General features: G+C 25.2%; 1 protein-coding gene across 1 annotated transcript; it reads right to left on the bottom strand.

Annotated features, from left to right (window-relative positions):
* Positions 1–15,968: 15,968 nt before the first annotated feature.
* Positions 15,969–20,941, bottom strand: LOC112690296 (retinaldehyde-binding protein 1-like). The gene is made up of 6 exons (XM_025564275.1): positions 20,806–20,941; positions 19,787–19,946; positions 19,447–19,699; positions 16,873–16,983; positions 16,215–16,317; positions 15,969–16,129 (listed from the first exon to the last, which is right to left on the bottom strand). The coding sequence occupies exons 1-6, from the start codon at positions 20,939–20,941 to the stop codon at positions 15,969–15,971; spliced, it is 924 nt and encodes a 307-aa protein (XP_025420060.1).
* Between the last annotated feature and the right edge of the window lie 2,258 nt (positions 20,942–23,199).

Genomic DNA, 23,199 nt, shown 5'->3' with positions numbered 1-23,199 from the left:
AATAGTAATAATAATATAATATTAACGTGTATTTATTACATTTATATGTGTAGTAACTAGTAGTTACAGTAGTGTAACTGTAATTAGGTTCAGATGATGCGGTGGAACTCTTCAAATATTTCCTAATACATCATTATTATTTATTTTTTTTTTTAAATATAATAACTTATGAATTCGTTACGATTATATAAAATCAATATATTCATTATTTAAACGATAAATAAAAAATATACGTTGTTGTAGACGTTGTACCTATCTTTTTTTGGGTATCTTCACAGATTACCTACACAATATGTCCCTGTTTTTGGTGGAAACAAGAGGCACTTTAATGGACTTAGCCACCCAAATATTTCATTAACCCCTTAAAATATTTATCTATTTCCCCGTAATTTTTTCATAAATATTTCCATGCATGTGTTAGAGCAATTCCGTCAACAATTTTAGAAATTCCCGAAAATATTGTTGCTGTTTTTTTTATGTCCATTTTATATTTTCTTTGACAAATGAGGTCCAATTTTTTATTTTACGGTAATCAAATTAATACCCGTTATGAGTTTACATATTTTATTCGATACAATTGAAGCGTGTTGGTCTTTTTTTAACAAACAACACCGAGTAGTCTTGTTTTTTTGTTTTATTGACATACGACGACTAAATTATAATAATAATAATAATAATATGTATACATTATATAGTAAGCGTTGATCGATGTCTTTAAATATAGTCATATATATATAGGTATGTATAATTAAATAAATAGAAAAGAGAGAGAGATAACGAGGTACCTCTACTAGTATTATTATTAATCGTCTAAATCAATAAGCTCAAATAATTATAGTGATTATTGTTATTGTTGTTATTATTATTATTATTATTATTATTATTATTATTAAAATATTCTAATATATCATGGGTAATTTAAAAATAATTTTAATTTATTTAATATAGTCTTACTTTTAAATACCAATATCGACTTACTGAATTAGATGTATAGATTTATAGCTGTTAATAAGAGATAATACCTCAACCTACCTCTTTTGAACCGACGACATCGGCGTTTATAGCATTATTATTGTTATTATTATTATTATGCATTATATTTCAGGTGCACAGGCTTTTGGACGATGAAATATTGGTCATATTTTATATGTTTTTAAAACTAAATCTTATACTTAAATATAATTTCCAAAAAGACTGATACGTGCTATTCGTTGTAGATATAATATTATTATTGTGAAATTTAAATTATGAGTAGTCGTAAGATCTCAAATTATTATTATTTTTCAAAATTTTAATCGCGTTTCTCATTACATTATTATTATGTGTATTTGTATAGAATTTACTTCTAATTAATTTTTCTTATTTATTAATAATTTATATACATAGATGTTTACAAAAATCGAACTAATGATGTATTATAATATTATTATTTTTAAATATTGTAATAATGTGACCAGCTCCTACAACTTAATATTATATAAGTGTACGAATAGATTTACCTGAAATTTATTTGTAATTTGTGTATTTGTAATTTGTAACAGTATAGACTTCTTAAGTATAGACATTTTTTTCATTTGTAAGTTTTTCTTTATTGGAAGTTTAATGTTTAATTTACATTTACACGTTTTTATATAGGCCTAGGTTTTTTTTAGGCAATTTTTTGAGAGCGTTATTTTTTTATACTTATTATATTTTATCCTAATAATATTGTAAAAAAAAACAAATTTTATGAATATATTTTTCATTGTTCTCTTGTAGAATAATAGTATTTCATATTTTGAGTCTATTTTTTTGCACTTTCATTGTTCACGTTTACTATTACCATTATTTTATCGTTACAAAAATATATTCATAATTATATCATTTTTTTTGCTTACATGTTATGAGTATTAATATAGAGCACGCGAAGAGAGAAGTGTAACTGTCACTTATCGTGACAATTATATATAATGTTTAAAGATAATAATAATTAATAAAAATATTGATGAATAAATGAATGGCTTTACTAATATTTCTGTGTTTTTGTGTTTGTTGCAAATTTAATTTACGGAATAATTATACGTATATTGCATTGTTTTGCAGCACGCTCTATGATAATTAATTAAAGTTCTATATATGTGTATACACCAAAAAATATACAGGTACCGATTTTGATCCCCAAAACTTTGAAGTTCAAACACAAAATTCAAAGTCTGAACGTATCATTCTGTAATATTATTATTATTATTTTAATTTTATTATTACTAACTGTACAGTTAGTAATGATATAATATTGTATTATAGTAATACAGCATGTAGACGCGGCAAGTGCCCAACAATAATATAGGGCTAACTTGTTCGCCGAAGAATTCTTGTAATAAATAAATAATGTGTGTTACGTAATAATAATAAATAAATAAATTTATTAGTTTGACTGATTGATACAACAACAATAATAAAAAAAAAAAAAAAAAAAACAATACAATATAATGACAATTTATTTTAAATAATAAAAATAATAAATAATAACAATTAATTTTTAATTAATAGCTGGCCCTACAATGGCACAGCTAATAAATGAAATAATAATAACAATATGTGGCCCATCCTGGCACACAATAAATAAAATAAATAAATATATAATTATAATAATGTTTAGCCCACATGGCACATAATCAATATAATTATCAAAAAATCTTTGGGTCCATCGACCGTTACTAAAAATAAAACACTTAACAAAAATATGGTCGACCAATACTCACGCACAACACGAGGTGTGCCGGGGACAGTAATTAATAAAACTAATACAATAAAAGGCACAAATTGATCCCGCACACACACAATCGTATGCCGACAGTTGTTGACGAAGAACTCACAAATCCCGTCACAGCACAATGTGAAACGACGATGAAAAACCACGCTATTCACAAAAGCTGCAGACGGCAGACAAAATACAAAAACAAGAAGAAACGTGGTTTTAAACAAGATGGCTGTAAACAGGAACGATAACGAAACTTTAGAAAAAATTTATTTGATGTGTACACATTGACGAACACGAATAGTGAGAGACCTATACTTTTGAAAACACTTAAAAACGATAATTTACATATTACGATAACTGTGCTATTACAACTGTTTAGTCACGCATGGAGGTATACCTCCAAGCTAAACAAATGCAGCTATGCAATGCACCGCTATGCATCACACTAAATTAACATAAACAGATAACATACTATAAACTATACACATGGCTCAAACACAGCACACGTATGTATTATTATATTAAATTGTGTCAAATGATTACGTGACGTTAAAATTATTAATGTATAAATTAATTTAATAGTTATTTATTATACTTCTTATTATGTACTTTATTATTTTCAATTTTAATCTATGGTATTTTTTTATTTTTTTTGTATTCATCTAGCATTAATATTTTTCAGCAACACTAATTTTCACGATAAATCAACATAATTAATTATATTTTATTTTTAAAGTCGCGTATAAACCTTGAATGAGTAAGAGAGACTGTACATCATATACGATTAACTAAACTAGAAAACAAAAGCTGCTTGATTACTTCTTTGTAGTAAGTTTATTATATATGCTTATATTATTGTATTTTAAATAAATATATTAAATATATTTATATTATATATATTTAATTAAGTCCTAAATATTTCCACGCTAGTCACCGATTGATTTCCGTCGTTCAAAACTGCAAGTGAAAACTTCCTGATAATTTTGAAAAAAAAAAAAAAAAAAGAAAACTATTGCTTATATTTGCGATTCCTGCATAAATTATGCAAAATGTTCAGAACCATATCGTTTGACTGATGAACACATATACTACTTATTAAGAACTAGTGTTACACATTTTACTTTAAATACTGAAAGATTTTTTTAAAGAACAACAAGATAAAATTTTGCATTTATATCTATTAAAAAAATTCTAAAATCTAATATACATTTTTCACAATAAAATAAAAAGTTGATTTTATTTGTGATTCTTAACATTAGGTAAAATTTATTTTTTAAATTATAATTTTTATTTTATTTTGATTTATACATATATAAATTTTTTATTATATTAAATGGTCATGGGTCAGTTAGAATACTTCCACGGGCTATAGGTTGGGCATGCTGGGTATGGGGCGACCAAAACTATTATAACACTATGATTACATTGAGCTCCATGCGTCTAATAACATTGTATTTTGAACATTTAATAGACGAATAGAACCTATATCGACTTGAGCGCATAAATTAAATGTTTCGATACCATTTTTCATATTATCGAATCTGATTACTGAAGTCTCCATATAGAATTATATACAAAATATATAATGATTAGACATGTTAATTTATTGTTAAGTTTTTAATAGTTAATTACGTTGATATAAAACCATTCATTCGTTTCGATATTTAAAAATTTGGATCAAACGAAAAATATTTTAATATTCTAAATTACCTTTTTATAATTTTATACTTTACTGAAAAACCTTTTTAATATTCATGTTGTATTATATCGTAGAATTTTTTTAATAGTTTTGGTATAATTATGTCATATATTCCAAAGAACGTTACGGTCATTATATTATGGTTGCTGTGTTATTAATATTTTCATATATACATTATTCATAAAACTTACAAGTATTAAAAAAAATATAGATGCCCTAAGTGTCCCTCTGCAGCGATCGGTCTGTTTATATACATATATATAGGTTGAAACGTGTGAAATCCCTATAGTTTTGAATTCATTAATATTAGTGTTCGTGTTCATACGTCCAATTTGTTTTTTTAGTACCTACTTTTAAAAATTGAAACGAGCTAATCCATCCATGTAATATTAAAAAACTAAATAAAAGTAGGTACCTAGGCATATTTTCGTTAATTATATTTTTATCAATATCTACCAAATATTTTAATGTACCTTTAATTTTATTACTATTTTTTATTGTACACTATCGTTGTGTATTATAACCATATGTTATAAAAAATGACACAATACTACTTTTTGCCAATAGTCTTTACATGCGTTTTATCAGACTGATGACAATATTAAAAAAATATTATTACGTTATCTGATACATACTTGGATGGTTATCGAACCATAAATTAAACATGTATACTACGCAGTATTTGCGTATATCATGTGATAGTTAATGCAGAATTTTTTTTTGTCGGAGAAGTGGAGAATTCTAAAACAAAGTCGGTAAAACTATGTCTTGCTAAATTATGTCACTAAGTTTTTTTTTTTTTTAGATAACTCATTCAGATCACATCAGTTATTTCGCACATTCGTGTACATACGAGAATGTGTGTGAATAAAATATTAAACAGAAAAATCGAATCCAATCGTCACCATGAGCATATTATGTCAAGAATCTGACTCCTCCACTTGAACAAAACGTGTAATTTAGCCACCGCGATAAGTTAGATTTTGCTGAAATTGTTAGACTGCGATGGCGTATACTCGTATATTAAACTATTATATTATGTGGTCAGTGATTCGGTGATTTATGCTCCAGTACGTTTTTTGGGGGCTAAGATTTCAGTGCGTAGATTCCAAAGAAATTTCACGTTCTAATGTTGCAATATTATAAAAATAATAATTGTAGACGTGTATATTATGTATAATTATTATTGTATTTTTTTAAGATTAATTAAATCATATTTGATGTCTTTCTTTATTGTCATCTATTCCTACAGTTTTTTATGTTTACATAACCGTATATTTTTATCTTGTATCTTCTAACATTGACTTGATGAAGAGTGTTCAATTTCTCTAGGCCTTCTCCTTATTTTATTTAATTTTTCTATTATTTTGCTTATCTATTGACCTATTTCTTATTAAGTGTTGAATCCACACATTTTTTCTTAATCATAGGATAGTCCACATTGATTTTGGAGTGTTCATTCATCTAACATACGAATCATTTCTTGTTTTTTTTAGTTTTAGTGAAGTTCAATTCCTTGTTCCATACAGTTATTACCGTACCTACAATTAATACCATCGTAAATTTTCCAAGTATAAGTTCATGATATGAACGTACGTTGAAGCTAATTCGGGTTATCTATAGTACTATGGGTGATCCAAATCAGTATCGTGGTGCAGTCTTGGTTGTTTTCCGAATCATCTACTTGCAATTCAGTGATACAGTTAAGTATAAATTATATAAATATAATTATTTTAGATAGTTTGAAATTCAATATAAATGTTTTTTTTTTTTTAGGTTTTAGATGAAGAAAATTTTAATTATATCCGGAAAAAATATAATAATATATTACCGATTAATTCAGTAAAAATTCAAAAGATCCTTAGATATACCTACATTATTTACGTAGTTATAATTTTGAAATTAATTGATAAAAATTAATAATATTTAAAAAAAAATCTAAGTTAATTATATTTTTTATGATTTACATTTGGAACCTATCTATATTGGACAATTATAATACTAATATATTTAATAAAAATTTGATTTAACATTTAAGATTTTTAATTCAATAAAAACTTATATTTTATTCCAATCGTCTTTTATAAATCTCCAAAAGTTGTAAGTCCATTTTTTCTTCAGTATTTATGTAAAGTTTAAATTTTTGTAAACATTTATTATTTTTGCAAAAAATACATTGAAAAAAAAGTAATAATATTTTAAAGTTTTGATTTATAAGCTAATATAAGTTGTCGAATTAAAACTATTTCAAATTATAGGTCAAATATTTTGTTTTATGTAGGTCAAATATCACGTTTGAAAATACCGCATCGTTTTGCACCGATGCTTTGAGTGGTTTACAAATTGATGTAAGAAGATAGTATGTATTATTTTATGGAAGATTAATTAAACATACCTAAAATTTTTCGAAAGAATTGAATTAAAAATTTTTAACACTTCAACCATAAAAATAATTATACAGTGTTTCAGTAAAGCTTTCTAAAGTTTCATTTTTGATACAGTCGCTAATCAAACTTTTTTTGCTTACGTAAAGCTTGTGGAATAAAATTAATTTAATGTGTGAATCACTGTCAATAATTAAAATGCTTTAGTCACAAATAAAATAAATTCACATAATATACTGTTCAAAGCCATGGAATTATATGAGAAATGGGAATCGAATTAATATAAATACTATAACAATAATTATTTTTATCATAAAATAATCATGGCGTGTGTAGTGCTTGTGCGATGACCATATACACTGCTGTATGACGTATATTATGAGTTTAATTAAATAAATTAAATTAATGTAGAATAATTTTAGAAATATCCACTATGTCTGTCTGTCGATTAGAAATGTAATTTTTAAAGAAGATTTTATACAAAACGAAAATGATAATGGCAGAGTGTATATTACGTACACAATAAAAGTTTGTGTATTTGAGTATAACATAGAATTCGGTTAGTGTCTCGCAGTGGAATTCTTGTTGTGTTAAAAGTTCAAACGGGCTGCTAACACTGACATCGGATACATTATCAGGGACCACCGTCGTTCAACGTCTAAATACTCCGGTTTTGTAGCGAATGGAATATCGTGTCAATCGCTCTGTCGTGATATATCTTTCGGCTTCCGCATAATTGGAACAACCCTAACACGGTATGCATATTTATTACCTTGTCGGGTCTCATTCGTGACTGTGGTCAAATTGTTTGAACAGAGATTTTTTAGCCAAGCCCACAATCCTTAGAATTTTCTTAAATTAAAAAAATGTATGAAGTTCGAAAATTGAGTGAAATTTTGACAGTTAGTTTACTTCAGCTGTTATATCTGTCCTAGCTAACACGGAAAAAAGTTAAATACGTACAATATTGTGATGTTATTTAATGATCATTTTTTTTTTTTTTTTGGCTGACTTCATTTTTAATCCAAGTACTATTCTTATCTTGATCCCGATTTATTGTTTATTCATTTTCATATTATTTATTAACATGTGTAGCACACAAAGTGCGAATATTATGATAGTTCCATAACTTTATGTAATAGAAGGACCTCATTTAAGATTCATGTGCATATAGGAGTAAATATTTTACTATGATTATTTTTTAACATTTTGAAAATGTTATTTCACTTTTTTTTTACTTCATATTTGGTGTAGGTAGGTACTAAAAATAACAACATTCATAACAACTAATGACAATTTATCAATTGTAAAATGTTATTTAGGTTTAATGTAAAAAGTATATTTTATCATATGATGTTATATTTAAATAAAAGCTAACTTAAATTTTAATAAATGAAAAAATTAACATTTTAACGCTGTTCTAATAAAATATTCAATCCATGATAAAATATTTTTTATTTCATCAGAATAAAATATTTGCCATTCGATGATATATAGACAATGTCTAAATAATATAATTAATTACAGACGAAAACGTACATTTTAAAAATTCTTTACAATTAAATTGAATGATAAGTATAAAAAAAATAATTTATTTTTATCGGTTAAATGTTATATGAGAATTTACCGGACCATGAATTTATCATTGAAAAGTTTATTAAACTATTTTTGTTCAGTTTCTTTAGGTCTACGAATGCAAAATTATTAAAAATTATTTTAACTATTACATCAAACTTATATAGAAACATTTTACCGTTTAAACTGAATCTTGAAAGGTCATTAACCAAAAAAATATTTAATTTCATTCTCATAATAATTACTTTTAATGTATTTATGAAATGTCATATTATGATTTCAATAAAACGCGTTATTTACTGTAAATATTATACTTATATACCTAAAAATGTTTAAACTATTGGTTAGGTTTAAAACAAAAATTTTAAATAAATAAATAACAAAATATATTCATTCCGTAATTCTAAATTACAATATTTATAATTTAGAAGTAATATAGATTTACATATATTTTTAAATAATAATTGAACTAAAAATATGCATTTAGATTTCTTTATTTATTTGTTAGGAAAAATGAAATAAAAAATCAAATTATGAAGTTGACACACTTTTGGATTTTTTAAAAACATATATTTTTTTCATGGAGGTTTCAGCCAAAAATCGCTTTATACTTAAATATTTTAAATATCACTAGTTAAAAACCGAAAAATGAAGTAAAAGCAACAAGAACACAAGAAAACGACTAAAGACAATGACAATTACTGGTCGCGTTGGATAATAAACTGTGACATTGTGTTCTGATAATTTGATTTTATAATAAAATCTAAACTCTGAAGTATATTTTTATTATTATATTTACTGTAGTGTATTACCTATAGTAGTTGTGTCAGTAAAATTGATAAAGATATTATTGCGGCATAATAACATAATATTCGTATTATTTATATATATCATTAATATATATATATATAGCTGCAGTTGTGCAGTTGACGTCTGCGGGCTGTGTACGAGAAAGACCTAAGTTTTCAAGAGCAATTCCAAGGGATAAACATAATATTATACGTTGTAATAAATACGAGTATAACTAAATGGTATACGCAGAAATACGCTATCATTATTATAACAAGAATAGTACCTTATTAGTTATTAGTGTTTTATAAATCGCCGTGTTTTTATGTCGCCACAACCGATCAGAAATAACTAATAATCTGCAGGTACATTAAATTAATAAATTGAAAAAATACAACACCCAATAATTATTAGCTACTAAGTACTAACTATCAAGATACATTTTATATTTGTCGCTACTTTAAATTACTATCATATATTCTCTATATATCTAATATATTTATATAGATACATTATTATGGTTTTCGAACACTAAATGTAAAAATGTATTTAAGTAACTACTTAAATGTTAAATAATAAATTATGTAGATAAATTAATATAGATAAGTGAATTTTACATCTAACATAAAAAAAAAGATGACCAGTAGAATTTAATCTAGATAAGATAATAGATAATAATATTTTAATTTAGATAATTATCTAGATAAGTCCCAACATTGATGGTAACTGATTGAAAATGAGTTTTGTTTATAAATTATTAAATTAGTGTTAGGTATTCAAGAATAATATAATTTTAATTTAATATTAATATATTTTTTATTGCATTATTACTTCTTCTTCTTCTTAGTTCTGGGTTTTTCTTTGGAATTTCATTTTTGAGAGTAGGGAATTTTTCTTAAAAACTTTTTTAATTTTTAACATATTTCACATGTGAAAAATATATATATCTATAGTATATAGCCACAGTATAATTAAGTCGAATATGATGTAAATTAAATCGAATATGAGATGATATAAATTGAAAACTAATAATGCATATAAAATATCAATTAAAGTGTGTTTTATGAATTGGCCAAATGTAACTAGAAATGATTAAGGGTACAGGATCGAGTGTCTTGGAAATAATTCGAAATATATATTCCTAATTAATGTATACAATATAGTGATCTCTATAATTATTTAAAAATTGAATTGTTTACTTGTCTTCAATTAAACAAATATTTTTTTAAGCCATCAATATCATTTATCTGTCTAATTTCAACCATGGTCGTTGGATACAACGCATACTTTATAAGTGTTTTTTTACTTTTAACGCTGGTGGTTTAAAATACATTAGTATTGCAAATTATAATAAACAGAGTAGGCATGGCTAAAATACACGTCGTTGGTTATGACTTATCCGTCATGCGTTTAAAATATTTATGTATATTACGTACGCTTCATGCACTAAACTTTTACCTAGCTGTTACTATGCATATAATGTTCCTACACCGTGGTATAATGCGAGGTCTCTTAACCAATAACTGGTAGATGATTTCTGTGGACTGCCTGCTCAATTAATTAAAAAACTATAGTCTTCGAATAATTATATTAAAATTTCAACGGTCCGTAATTAATTCTGGAAGTGTTGTAATGTAATGCATTTAAAATTTAACATTAAAGTATTAAATTATCGATAGGAATGAGATTGCAGCACTCCAGTGGTAATGCGTGTAATCTCATTATTTCTCGGCCGTTCGTTACAGAAGACTATTGAAGACGTAGCACTGGCCGGGTTAATGTGTTATTTTTATGCGCAGTGTGGTTTATATTTTCCCCCAGACCACCTATATAGATACAGTGTTCCACCCGCTCAGTTAGCCACCTCGGGTAGCCGCGACTTGTCACGCCATCTACTTTACCTGTGTTCCTGCATCGGTGAATACTTCACATCATAGTTGTTACTAGGGCCCGGATTTATATGCAAATGCATATTCTACAATTCATCTAGAAAAATATTGATTATACGACTAAATGTCGACGTTTCGTTAAGTACAGATTGTATAGATAATTTTTTTTTTATATATGAAAATGCATATTAATTGCATTCTTCTGAGTAGTTGCATAAATGCTCATATTTTACAATAATAATAATAATAACAATGATCATTTTTATGAGTTTTATCTTTATTTATTAAAATGTTTTTTTAAAGCACATTTATGTGTAAATACTTTCAAAGAAATTTAATCTAAATTGAGTTTACTTCCACAAACAATATTAACTCATTACAGCACATGACTTAAAGCAACAATTTACTATGGGAAATATTTTATCGAGGTAGAATGAGTTATTAATTAATTTTTTATTATTTCACCAAAATGAAGCGAAGTGTTTTGAAAATATACGTAGTTTATTAAGAATTAAAAAATTAACTTGCCATTATTACAACACACTCCCAGTGTATAAAAACAATTACAAAACTAAAGAAATCGAATGTAATATTAATAGATAATCTATTGCTCATAGAAAATATTAAAAGAAAAAGGGTCAAGGATGGTACACTAGATCTAAATTTGCGAATTTTTTGACAGAAAATATTTTATTTACATTAAACAAATCAATAGTTTAATCAACGGTGATTTAATGGATTGTGATGAAGATGAAGTACTGCCAGTAAAAGATTTATTCAGTTTTAAATATTCAACAATTTTATCTTGTGATATAGAAAGAAGTTTTTTTAAATACATAAATATAATTTACATGTATTCTTTGAGATAACCGTTGGAGTTTTCAATTCAAAAACTTGAAATACATATTTATTACCTTATGCTGGCTGGTACTCATAAATATAATAATAATTTAATATAAATATTATCATAATTTTAAATACATACATATACGAGTATTCTTAATTTTATAATAATAATTTTATATAGTATTGTATAATATTTTTACACACAATGTCATAAAAAGTATTATTTTTTTTTTTTATAAATTGTTTGTTAATTTTTTTTAATCAAAATCGTGTAGTTTATTAAATTGTAAATATTATTTTCTAAACATATTTTGCATATTTATGATATGAATATGTGTATTTTATAGATTTTGATTGCATATAAATCTGGGCGTTACTTATGACTAGGGTAGAAGACTTGTAGTTTTAAAAAAAACATTAAACATGCACTTATGCACTAAAAATATACTTTCATATTTTTTAAAAACTATGTATTTATTTATAAAATATATAAATCATTTAGATATTGTGTAACATTTAAACATTGTTTTTCACATCTTACTTTAACATTACAATACTTACAGTATAGGATTAGCCGTCTGTTAAAAACACATCGACACAAAATTTCGATAAATAACTCTTTAATCGACTGTTAAAAAACTGCTTATTTCTAGACATTTTAATGTTAAAAAGTACACAAAGACGAAAAGTTGACATGAATAACAAATAGACGCATATACGCAGATTGCAAAACTAAGAGCAAATTACTATAATATTAAATTATTTACGAACACTGACTAAAGTCAGTAAAATTACATTTTTTAGTATTGTTTATGGATTCGTTAACATCCTATCGGAAAATATATAATGTAAGCAACATGTTCATCGTTTATAAATAAAATTAATCTAATTTCCGATTTTGAAGACGTATCACTGAAAAAATATGCGCCAACGAACAGTCAACAACCATATAAGATGATCAACATTTAAAGTTATTTTTAATTCGACAATATTTTGGTCGTATATTAGATGAAGTAAGAATGTCGGCAAAAAAGTATTTAAGAAATTATAAATTATTTGAAATATACATCTAAAAGTATAAAATAAAAGAAATATGCTCATAAAACAAAAAAATTCAAAGTATGCATTTATATGCAAAATAGAATTACAAGACTATTATAAGTATAAAACACATTTGTTTCGTATTCTTCTATTTTTGTGATTGTGCAAAACAAACATGCAAATGCTACAAGTCCTCTGTCCTACTTATGACTAACGTCGTCAATGATTCACGGACTATAAATTTCGGATCAAACTTGAGAAATCAAAGGTTATCAATCATAAAGGATGTTTTCCTATTTGAAACGATGCATCTCCTACAATACAGCTAAAAACAATTTTTATTTCTTAAAAAAATAATTGTAGCATTCCTTAGTATGGCACAAGCATTCGACCATGTGTGATATAACGGTCTCCTTAATTAAATAAAGAAAATTCTACCTCCATTCTTTTATTTATTCATTAGATCCCTTCTTAATGATCATAATTTCGCTTTCCATTATTGTTCCAATCTAGCTTTCAAAAGTACCTTTTTTATTATATTCCTTCAAAAGTACAACCGGAGTTACCCATGGCGTAATATTAGCTCCTTATATTTTTAATATATTTGTATTAGATCAACCGACTTCTACCAACATCTTCGTTGCATAATACGCTGATGATCAAACTATTATCTAAGTTAACGAAAACCTAATTATTACATCAAATGAACTTCAATCTAATCTTTCTCAAATTGAAATCTGGTGTAAAAACTAGAAATTATAAATTAACAAAAGTAAATCCAGTCCATCACTTTTACTCTAAAACAAGGTATTTGTCCTTGCGGAATTTTTAATTGTATAAAAATTTCTATCTCACTCAATACAAAATACCTTGGGGTTCACTTTAATAAAATATTGACTTGGTGTCATCACATTCACTCCACCAAACTTCAGCTTCACTTCCGAATCCGTACCCTCAATTTTTATTTAAACTCAAGATAAGAACTTTAATTCCTCACTAAATTAAACCTATACAAATCCCTGATAAAATTATTTTGGAAATTTTGGGGATCAGTAATAATTAAAGTTCTCGAATATGAACGTAAATTAAGATTTACGTGATCATATGTACTTAAATTAATAAAACCATGAATTTAACTACACGTGAAATAGAGACTTCTAGTAAAAATATTAAAATAAAATAAATATTAAAATAAATTTAAATTTCACAAAATAAAATTGTACGTCTAATCACGGGAGCACGTTTCGAACCATACCCTCATACCAGTGGCGTATATTGGAATTATTTTCACTATGGATGGGCCAATTTATCCCCACCATAGCTACAACTAGAAATTTTTTAGGGAACGGGTGGTTTTCATTGAAATAAATATACATAAATGATACAAATATAGGAATTTAAATGTATTAATATATATTTATTATTAAATAAGATACATAATAAGTTAAGCATTTTTCTACTGTAGGTAGTAAACATTTTTGCTTTAAAACACAATTAGTCATGACTGATACTATTTGAGTGTCCACATTTTTCGTTAGTCACAACTAGACAAGAAAGAATTATTTTATTATTCGCGTGTATTTTGTATTTCGTATAAATTTTTAATAATATTTTTTATATACTTATCACATAATGGCTTGTGATGGGGAAATACTAGCAAGTTTAGTGGAAATAAGAATAACCATTTATGATTTTGGAGACAAGGACCAAGTTTTTATTTAACAAATAAATCCATAATTATTTTTTTTTATGATTCTATTCTAAATTTTGTTATAAGTACCACATGAAAATCGCAACAACTTCAACAGATGACATGATGATAACATGATTTTTGTTTTGTCTAGGTAGTGTACGCTTTATAAAAACAAATTGTTTTTGGTTGACTAACACTGTTTAACGAAGTTTTACTCTATTGGTGTGGGATCGGCCTAAGACAATCAAGTATCGATAATCAACAAAAGACAATCGACGAAATAATTCCTAACAACCCATGATAAATTTATACTTTGCAACAACGTAAATACAATAGAAAACAGAAATTCATTTTTAAAAATAGAATGCGCTATCAACGTAATATGTAAACCACTAACTACTAAAGTTTCTAAATAGAATTAGCTAAATAGCTATATTAGCTAAATAGCCCGTGATGTAAATACACAGTTTTATTTGTCATGTCCTTTCATAGTTTATTAGTATTTTGTTTGTTCATTGCAATCATGAACCATGGTATCAGTCAGTAACGTGAATTATATACCTTAAAAACAACATACTAGCAAAGAACAACAACAATAATAGTAGGTACGGGCCATGGTATCATATATAATATGTACAAATATATAATTATATAATTTAGCAATATGTATAAAAATGTTTTAATTGAATATGAAATTTCACTATGGGCCCCCCTATATATGCTATTGCCTCACACACAGCCTAGTAATCCTTCCAAAAGACAAAATTAAAAGGATATGCCGTCGCGATCTTTATAAAAAAATATTGGAGTGGCACCAGTGGGCGGTTTCTTCACCCAAATATCTATGACACTGTAATTCACTTATTCTTACTTATTTTACTATATATACTACTTATTATATCAAATTGTATATATTGTGTAAAAAAAATAAAAAAAATACTATTTTATCTTTTAAAATATGTAGATTGTAAATATAACTGTTATTATTCTTTTTTGTTTTATTTATATGATTAAGTAGCAGTATATTTTTTACGTCAACCTATATATAAATATTAAATTAAATAATAATGTTTATTAACACATGGAGTATACAAGTTTCATAGATTTATTTAATTATACATTCATTTTTAAAAATCAAGGGAAAGCTGCTACATAAATTGTAATTTCATGATATTTTGAAGTGTAAATTAATAATTTTAATTAACATTCGTGATTAAATAACTTATTGTTACAAAAATTCTAAATTAAATTTTTTCTTTTTTTAATAAGTATCTATACTAATACGTTAACATTTTTACTTAAAAGAAATCAATTAATCAATATTCAATTGTTTAAAATTTCCATCGAACCCGAAAAGTTCTGATTGTTCATTGCTGTTTTTATCTGTTGGTTTTTTTTCCATGTCTGCTTTCAAAGAAAGTAATCCATTCATAAATAATTCACTTTCTGCTAATATATTATTTTTGGTAAATTCTATAAATAAATAGTTGTAAATACATATTCATTTAATAACAATGATGTATAATAATAATAATAAGTAATGGTTTTAAATACACACCACCCAATTCTTGGATAGATTTATCATAACCACCTAAATCTGAAGGAACGCATTCTTTCGGGATGTGTTGTATGACATCTGTTGGATCATTATGCATGAATATCTAGAGTTAAATTACCTTGGAATTAGTTGAGTATATTAATTGTGTTTGATGATTAATTTATTCATAATTTGTTTTGACGATCGGTATTAATTTTATTGTTAATAAATGTAGTATATATATATTTTAATCATCTTAAATTTAACAAAGTTGTTAAAATATTATTATATAATATACATTTTAACTGGTATTCAAAATATAAAAAAAAAAAATTGTACTCGTATTTATCGAAAATGTAATAAATCTACTCAGGATTAAAATCGCAATTGATTATTTATGATTTAAATTCATAAAGAAATTATAAAAAGTTATTTCGAGGTAAGTATGAAAAAAGCAAACAAAACTACTAAACAAGGTATTTAATTTAAAATTAAAATTATTATTATATATTTATGGTTTATATTATTGAAATCTAATTTAGGATAATTTTTATATGTTTTACAAAAAATATTAATGAAATGTATTAAGTTTAATATTTTTTCTAAGGGGTTATTGGTTTAGCATAATTAGCTAAATTAGTACATGGAATATAATTAACTAATAATATATAATACGTACACGTGATTGTATTTTTTTTGGAACCAATGATTTTAAAATGTTAAAAATTACAGCTGCATATGACGGCACATTTATAAAGTGAACTTGTATGAGTTTGTATGGAAAATATGTCTAAAAAAAAAAACAAACAATTTTACAAAATGATTGATTAAATATAAGTAGAAAGATATTAAATTAATAAATAAATAATTAAATTTAACTGAGTTCAATATTAAATAACTATTTAAAAATTGAGAGTGATAATTAATAGTTGGATGTAAAGAATGACTCTTAAATTGAGATCGATTCACCGAAAAGGGTTACGAGAACAATTTAAATTGCTTTTAGGACTAAAATAATTTAATGAATGTGAAATCTCTTATTAAATGTCAAATAATAATCATCAGTATCTGAATTTAATACTAATGTTTTTGGCCGTATATTCAGTTCAAGTACTCATTTGAATCAGTATTTGCATTTTGCATGAATGTAATTCAAATTGAGAAATTGATTTTAGGAAAATAACTCTGTACAATAATTTAAGAACTCATGTCTAGATGATTAGATGCAGATAGTTTCTTGGATTATTTTTTTAATAATTATGTTGGTTTTGAATTTTATTTATTTTTTGATATAGAGCATTAACTACAAGGTTATTACCCAGCGATGCCGATATTTAAATTAATTGATTTAGTTTTGTTTCCATGAAGAAGCTAAAAAGTTTTCGTATAGCTTCTGAGGTCGTTGGGAGGATTTCGAATAGATTTTCAGGAGGTTATAGCTTTTATCGTACATCAGTTTGTTATAGACAGTTGATCAAGATATATTTTAATGTGATGTTAAATCCGCAAGATAGGAATATAGGTTGACATTTTTAAGCCATTAAGTATCCAAGTGTGATATGTGGCCAATACGTAAGTGGTTTAATATCACTTTCTTCTTTCTTGTTAATTTTATTGATTTTGGCTTTGGTAAGATTGATTGTTTTACCTTTTTTAGTTTATTATTTTTTGTATTACTCCGGTGATTTTGCCATTCAATGAGTTGATTGTAGTAGTTTTCATTTTTTAAATCTTGGTCTGATAATAGTGGGCATAATTCGAAAATGTTTTTGGTTGCTGCGTCTTTTGCTTTTTTATCGGCCTCTTAATTTCCTTTTATATCGGTATAACCGAGAATCCATATGAGAGATATATTTTTATTTTTTTTTAAATAATTAATTTATTATATTTGTGATAATAGATTTCAATTTATTTGTGCATACTAATTAGTGTCCTCAGTGAATCGGTCATTATTCAATATTTCTTATTATTTGTCGGATGCCCTAGATGGACTTGAGTATTGCTACGGTTTCAGTCGTATATAAACTACAGGTACTACTTTTAATTGGATTTGCTTATTTTTCATGATTATGACTAGTCCAGTATTTTGCTGGATTTTTGAAGCGTCGGTGTATACTCGTATTTGTAGTTTGAATATGATTGTAATATTTCGTGAAAAATATTTTGTACATTCATTTATCTGTTGAAAATGTATGGTACTTGGTTAAATTTAGATTTACTAAATCTTCTTTGAATTTCCAAATAAGTATATTGGTATGGATAATATTTAAAATATTGTTAATTTAAATTCATTGTTTCTTATAAAATCTTATTTATTATATATTGAGCATGATTTTCCTGAATGATTTTTATGATTTTTTTGTATACTAAACGTTCTTAATATTTTGCTATTTTTACTATGTATTTAGTTTAAAAATGTTTTCTTCATAATGCAAGGGGAGGTTTCGTTCGCTATAAAAATCATACTTGAAACTGGACGGCTTTTGAATGTACCGATTTCTAAACATATTGCGGCGTTCTGTACTGTGTTGATTTTTTGAACTATTGTTGGTTTAGCTGATTTGTAAACTATTGAGCCATAATCAGTTTCTAATGTTATGAGTAATCTGTTTATTTTTAATAAGATTATAACTTATGATTGTTGGAAGCTGTAATTTAGACCACAAAATATATGAACATATTATGTCTCCACCAATATAACGCAATACATGAAAATTATAACTGGATTATTATTGGTTGACACTGTACATATTATGCAATAAAATGGCTTACTAGGAATTTAAAAATTATTATTCAAATGTGTGGTGATTTCGTTATTATTCATAATAATGCTTATGCTGTTGATTTATATGTCAACAAACTGCGCAACATAATTATTAGTAGCTACTATGGATTTATGTATAAATGTAATGTTGGAATTGCATGACTTCCTTATAACGTATAATGGATAATATAACGTAATTAAATTATAATTGTAACTACGCAATAACGTAATTATGAAATAGTTATCACTTGATTAATAAAATCGATCGTCCGTAAAAAATCTGTTAATTGGGTATTTCAGCTTAAATTTTTGGAATTTTTGTTAAATCATTTTACTACATGGTGGCTACATTGTTGAGCCTCCAGTGATTTTAGAAAAAATAGAAGAAGCTTTTAAATATTTCTTCAAAAATTACTTCAAAAAATTTAGAAGTATTGGACTAGGATAATAATAATTGAATGACTTTGCTCAAAAACTCAAATTACTTACCGAGCAGTGCAGAGATTTTCTGAGAAAACTAGGAGTTACTTGAGTGAGTAATTCATTCTTGTTTGTTGTAGCCATGTCATATATCATTATCACACCATTTACTGTAGTTCGCTTTAAGTTCCAATCAATGCACATGTAAAAATATTTCGTCCATTGATCCAAAAATCTACCGGGGACATCTTCATCGGTGATATTTTTTGTCACTATAACTTGATAACCATCTTCTGTTAAATTTGTCGAAAATCCGAACCATCTGTAAAAACAAAAAGTATCAAAATACAAGTGATGAGATACTAGATGCTAAAATGTAGTAGTTCAAACGTATGATTAATAAACTAACGTTTTTCGCATTGCTGTCTGGACGTCATCTCCGAGAGGATCGCGGACGCCAAAAAATTCGTTTATTAGTGCTCTACAGCAAAAATAGCCATCTAAAGATTCTTTAGTTCTCTCTATACGAAGTTTTCTTCCAATAAAACAATTTCTCAACCATGCTCGGTCTATTCAAATAATTTTAATGTGCAGAATAAAGTATTATGTAAATATTAAATTATTAATTGTTACTTAATCCTTAATATATTTAAGAGTAAATACAAGTATCCGTTTCCATGATTAAGATTTATTTCCTTTTTATTTATTTATTGAATCAATACTTTAAAAAGGAATGAAAAAATATATTATCTTAAAAATAGAAACAAGCAAAGGTAAAACAAATGATAAATTAAATTAAAGTAAATTGTGTTCAAATTATAAATCTTAAAAATATTAGGTATTTATTTTATTCAAAATAAAAATAACCTAAACAAATGTTATAAGAAAATAATCAACTAAAACATAAGTAGGTAATCAAGTTTTGAATGTTTATTAAAAAATGTTCATTTACAATGACGATGGTTAGGTTAGGTTAGATCGTTGCCTATACTTATGATGTTCATATATTTTGGTATTAAATTATAATACGGCTAATTATTACATTAAAAATAAAATACAGAATTATTATAGCTTGTAATTCATTTACATGGCAATAAATTTGAACGTTTGCTCAATGAAATTTAATGTTTTTTTTTCTTTTTTAGTTTTTACTCTTGAGATAATCAAAAAATGACTAGTTTAGAAAAATAGCTCTCAATTAAATTTTTGATCTTATATGGTACAAAAAGAGATTGTTGGTGCTGTTATACCATCTAGATTAATACAGAAAAATATCATTGTAAAATCAATACTAGGTTTGCTAAAAATCTATAAAATTACTTTTTTCGTACTTATTCAAACAACTTGTAACGATATATATTAAAATATATATAACAAGTACAAATTGTTGACATATTTTTTTTTTTTTAGTTAAACAAAATAGTTTACCTGTAACATTCGGTAAATGAGGCGTATAACGTAACCATTCTATCAATTTATCTATTTCTTCGTCGTACAATAATTGGTCTTTTTGTTGACGGGTTCCATCTACAACGGCTGTCTGATTATTGCTGTCTTGTTGCATACTGATGAATATTATAGGTTTCTCTAAACTTCAGAATCTGGTTTGAGATTTGTGCGTTGGCCAAGCAGATTTCTGAGCTAAAGTTATGAAAATATTTACTTTTAATGCTACCATCGTAATAAAGTATAATGTAATTTATTGCGTCAATAATGGTTTTTTCACGGACCTTAATATTAAAATATAATACTAACAGCTAATCGATATTACACAACTCATCGTTTGAAACAGCTTTGACTTTACCTTCTGTCAAATGCATTTAAAATTGACGTGAAACTAAAATTATTAATTAATATTGATACACGTACCGAGTTGAATTTATACAATCGAGAACGTCTGGTTATGGTTACACCTCCATTTGTTTGACCTTTGTTTAATATTTTATACCTGATTGGTTATACATTTTGTTTTACCCAAAACAACGTAACGGTCATAAATTACTGTTAATTATAATCATATATATGATACTTTTTCTTTACAATAAATTAAAACAAAAGCACAGTTATATAATAGTTTTGTATTTTTAATATAATTAAAAAAACTAAGTATAAAAGTTTCTTATATTTTTAAAAATTTCAAAGTCCAGGCATTTTATTAGAATTTAAATGAATTCATTTAATTCGCTACAAAAACCTTAACAATCAGCATATTGTTTGTACAATAACTGTTAATTTATTATAATAATATTATTTAACCTTTAGTTTTTGTTTAATTAATTATTTTTTTACCCTCAAGTCATTTAAAGTTTCTTATGTCTTTTCGAGTACTAAGCTAAATAATCTAATTAAAATTAAATGTGTTTTTAATTTACCTACTTGCATTCTGTAAAAACAAATTATAGGTATTAATAAACCTAACATAATGAGCCACTATTTTATATTTAATATTATGATACAAAGTTTAAAAAAAAATAATATTTCAGAGTTTTAGAGTTCATGGATATTCGAAGCGAAAGTATTTTTTTTTTTTTAATTGCCGAGTAAATACTCCTCTAAACTTTTTTAATCAAAGATTATTTAGAAAAACATGGATAAGATTTTGTCGATTACAAAATATGATGATAATCATGAAAGGTTTTTAATAAGTTGCCTTCAATTAATGAAAGACCATAAACTAATCGCTATGCGATAATCCAATTGGTTAGTCTAGTCAGTGTTTAGTGTTTACTGTATTATTGTGTAACGTGTTAACTGTTTAGTAATATTTATATTATAGTGCCGTTAAAATATAGTTGTGAGATATTAATATAATTTATTTTCAAACATTTCAAACATATCAAATGGTTATGAATATAGAAAACGTAAATTTCGTAAAGAACTAGTAAAAATTAAAAGTTCAACAAAAAATTATTTTTCACATACAATTTTCAAGACTGTATCTATAGATAGTAATGTATAAGTATAGTAGATAATATATATATATATATATATATATATATATATATATATAGGTATATTATTGTATTTGTTAATAATTATTAATGTAAGAAATTAATCAGCTATAAGAGTATTTTATATATATATATATATGTGTGTGTGTGTGTCTAAAAATTAGCAAATAAATGTTGTGTACTCATACAATTTGATTTTATTTACATATATTTCAATACATAATTATAATGTATATTAATGTGATAAAAAAAATGTAGGGGCATTGTCCAAGTATTGATGCATTAATTGTTCTAGGTTCAGTCGGAAATTGATGTCCGTGCACGCCTATGCATAAATCTTATGTACATTTGATTTATAATATTTTAACAAGAAGATAACTCAAAATTTTAGAAAATAATAATTATAAGTATTTTTGAACATATAAGTATTTATGAGTACTTATAAATTATAAATATAGGGCTTAAGGTATATGTATAAAGATAAATAATTTATTTTTCGTATACATTTATTATTGTTTTAATTTGTGAATAATAGTATATTAATTGTGTGCTTTATGATCTAAACCTCGAAGAAAACATTCAGTTTGAAAGTTTTTAAAATACATAAAATTACTTATTACTTACAATAATAATAATAATAAAAATAATATTTTTTTTAAATTGAAAAATTCAAATTTATGCTAAATTTATTAATTTCAGTGTTTATTTAGAGTTTTAATTTATGTCTTAAATAAAGAACAAAATAATGTAGGTAATTAAACATTTTATTAATACTTCATTATCTTGGAAATCCAGAAAATTGTAATATTATGCAATTAGATCTATAAATACCAAGTTGATAATTGAGTACAAAATTATATACCTTATAATT

Source organism: Sipha flava, unplaced genomic scaffold, assembly GCF_003268045.1.
Source record: "Sipha flava isolate LNK unplaced genomic scaffold, YSA_version1 49_pilon_pilon, whole genome shotgun sequence".
Classification (NCBI taxonomy): Eukaryota; Metazoa; Arthropoda; class Insecta; order Hemiptera; family Aphididae; genus Sipha; species Sipha flava.
The sequence above is the reverse complement of the archived record's forward strand: the minus strand, read 5'-3'. Positions and strand labels throughout refer to the sequence as shown.

What these genes read in the sequence shown, in the direction of transcription:
- LOC112690296 (XM_025564275.1), bottom strand. Translation starts at nt 20,941, where the DNA reads ATGCAACAAGACAGCAATAATCAGACAGCCGTTGTAGATGGAACCCGT. An exon ending in CAGACAGCAATGCGAAAAAC is followed by an intron (nt 19,700 to 19,786) that starts GTTAGTTTATTA and finishes TTGTTTTTACAG; the next exon opens with ATGGTTCGGATTTTCGACAA. An exon ending in CAAAAAAAATACAATCACGT is followed by an intron (nt 16,318 to 16,872) that starts GTACGTATTATA and finishes ATTTAACTCTAG; the next exon opens with ATATTCATGCATAATGATCC.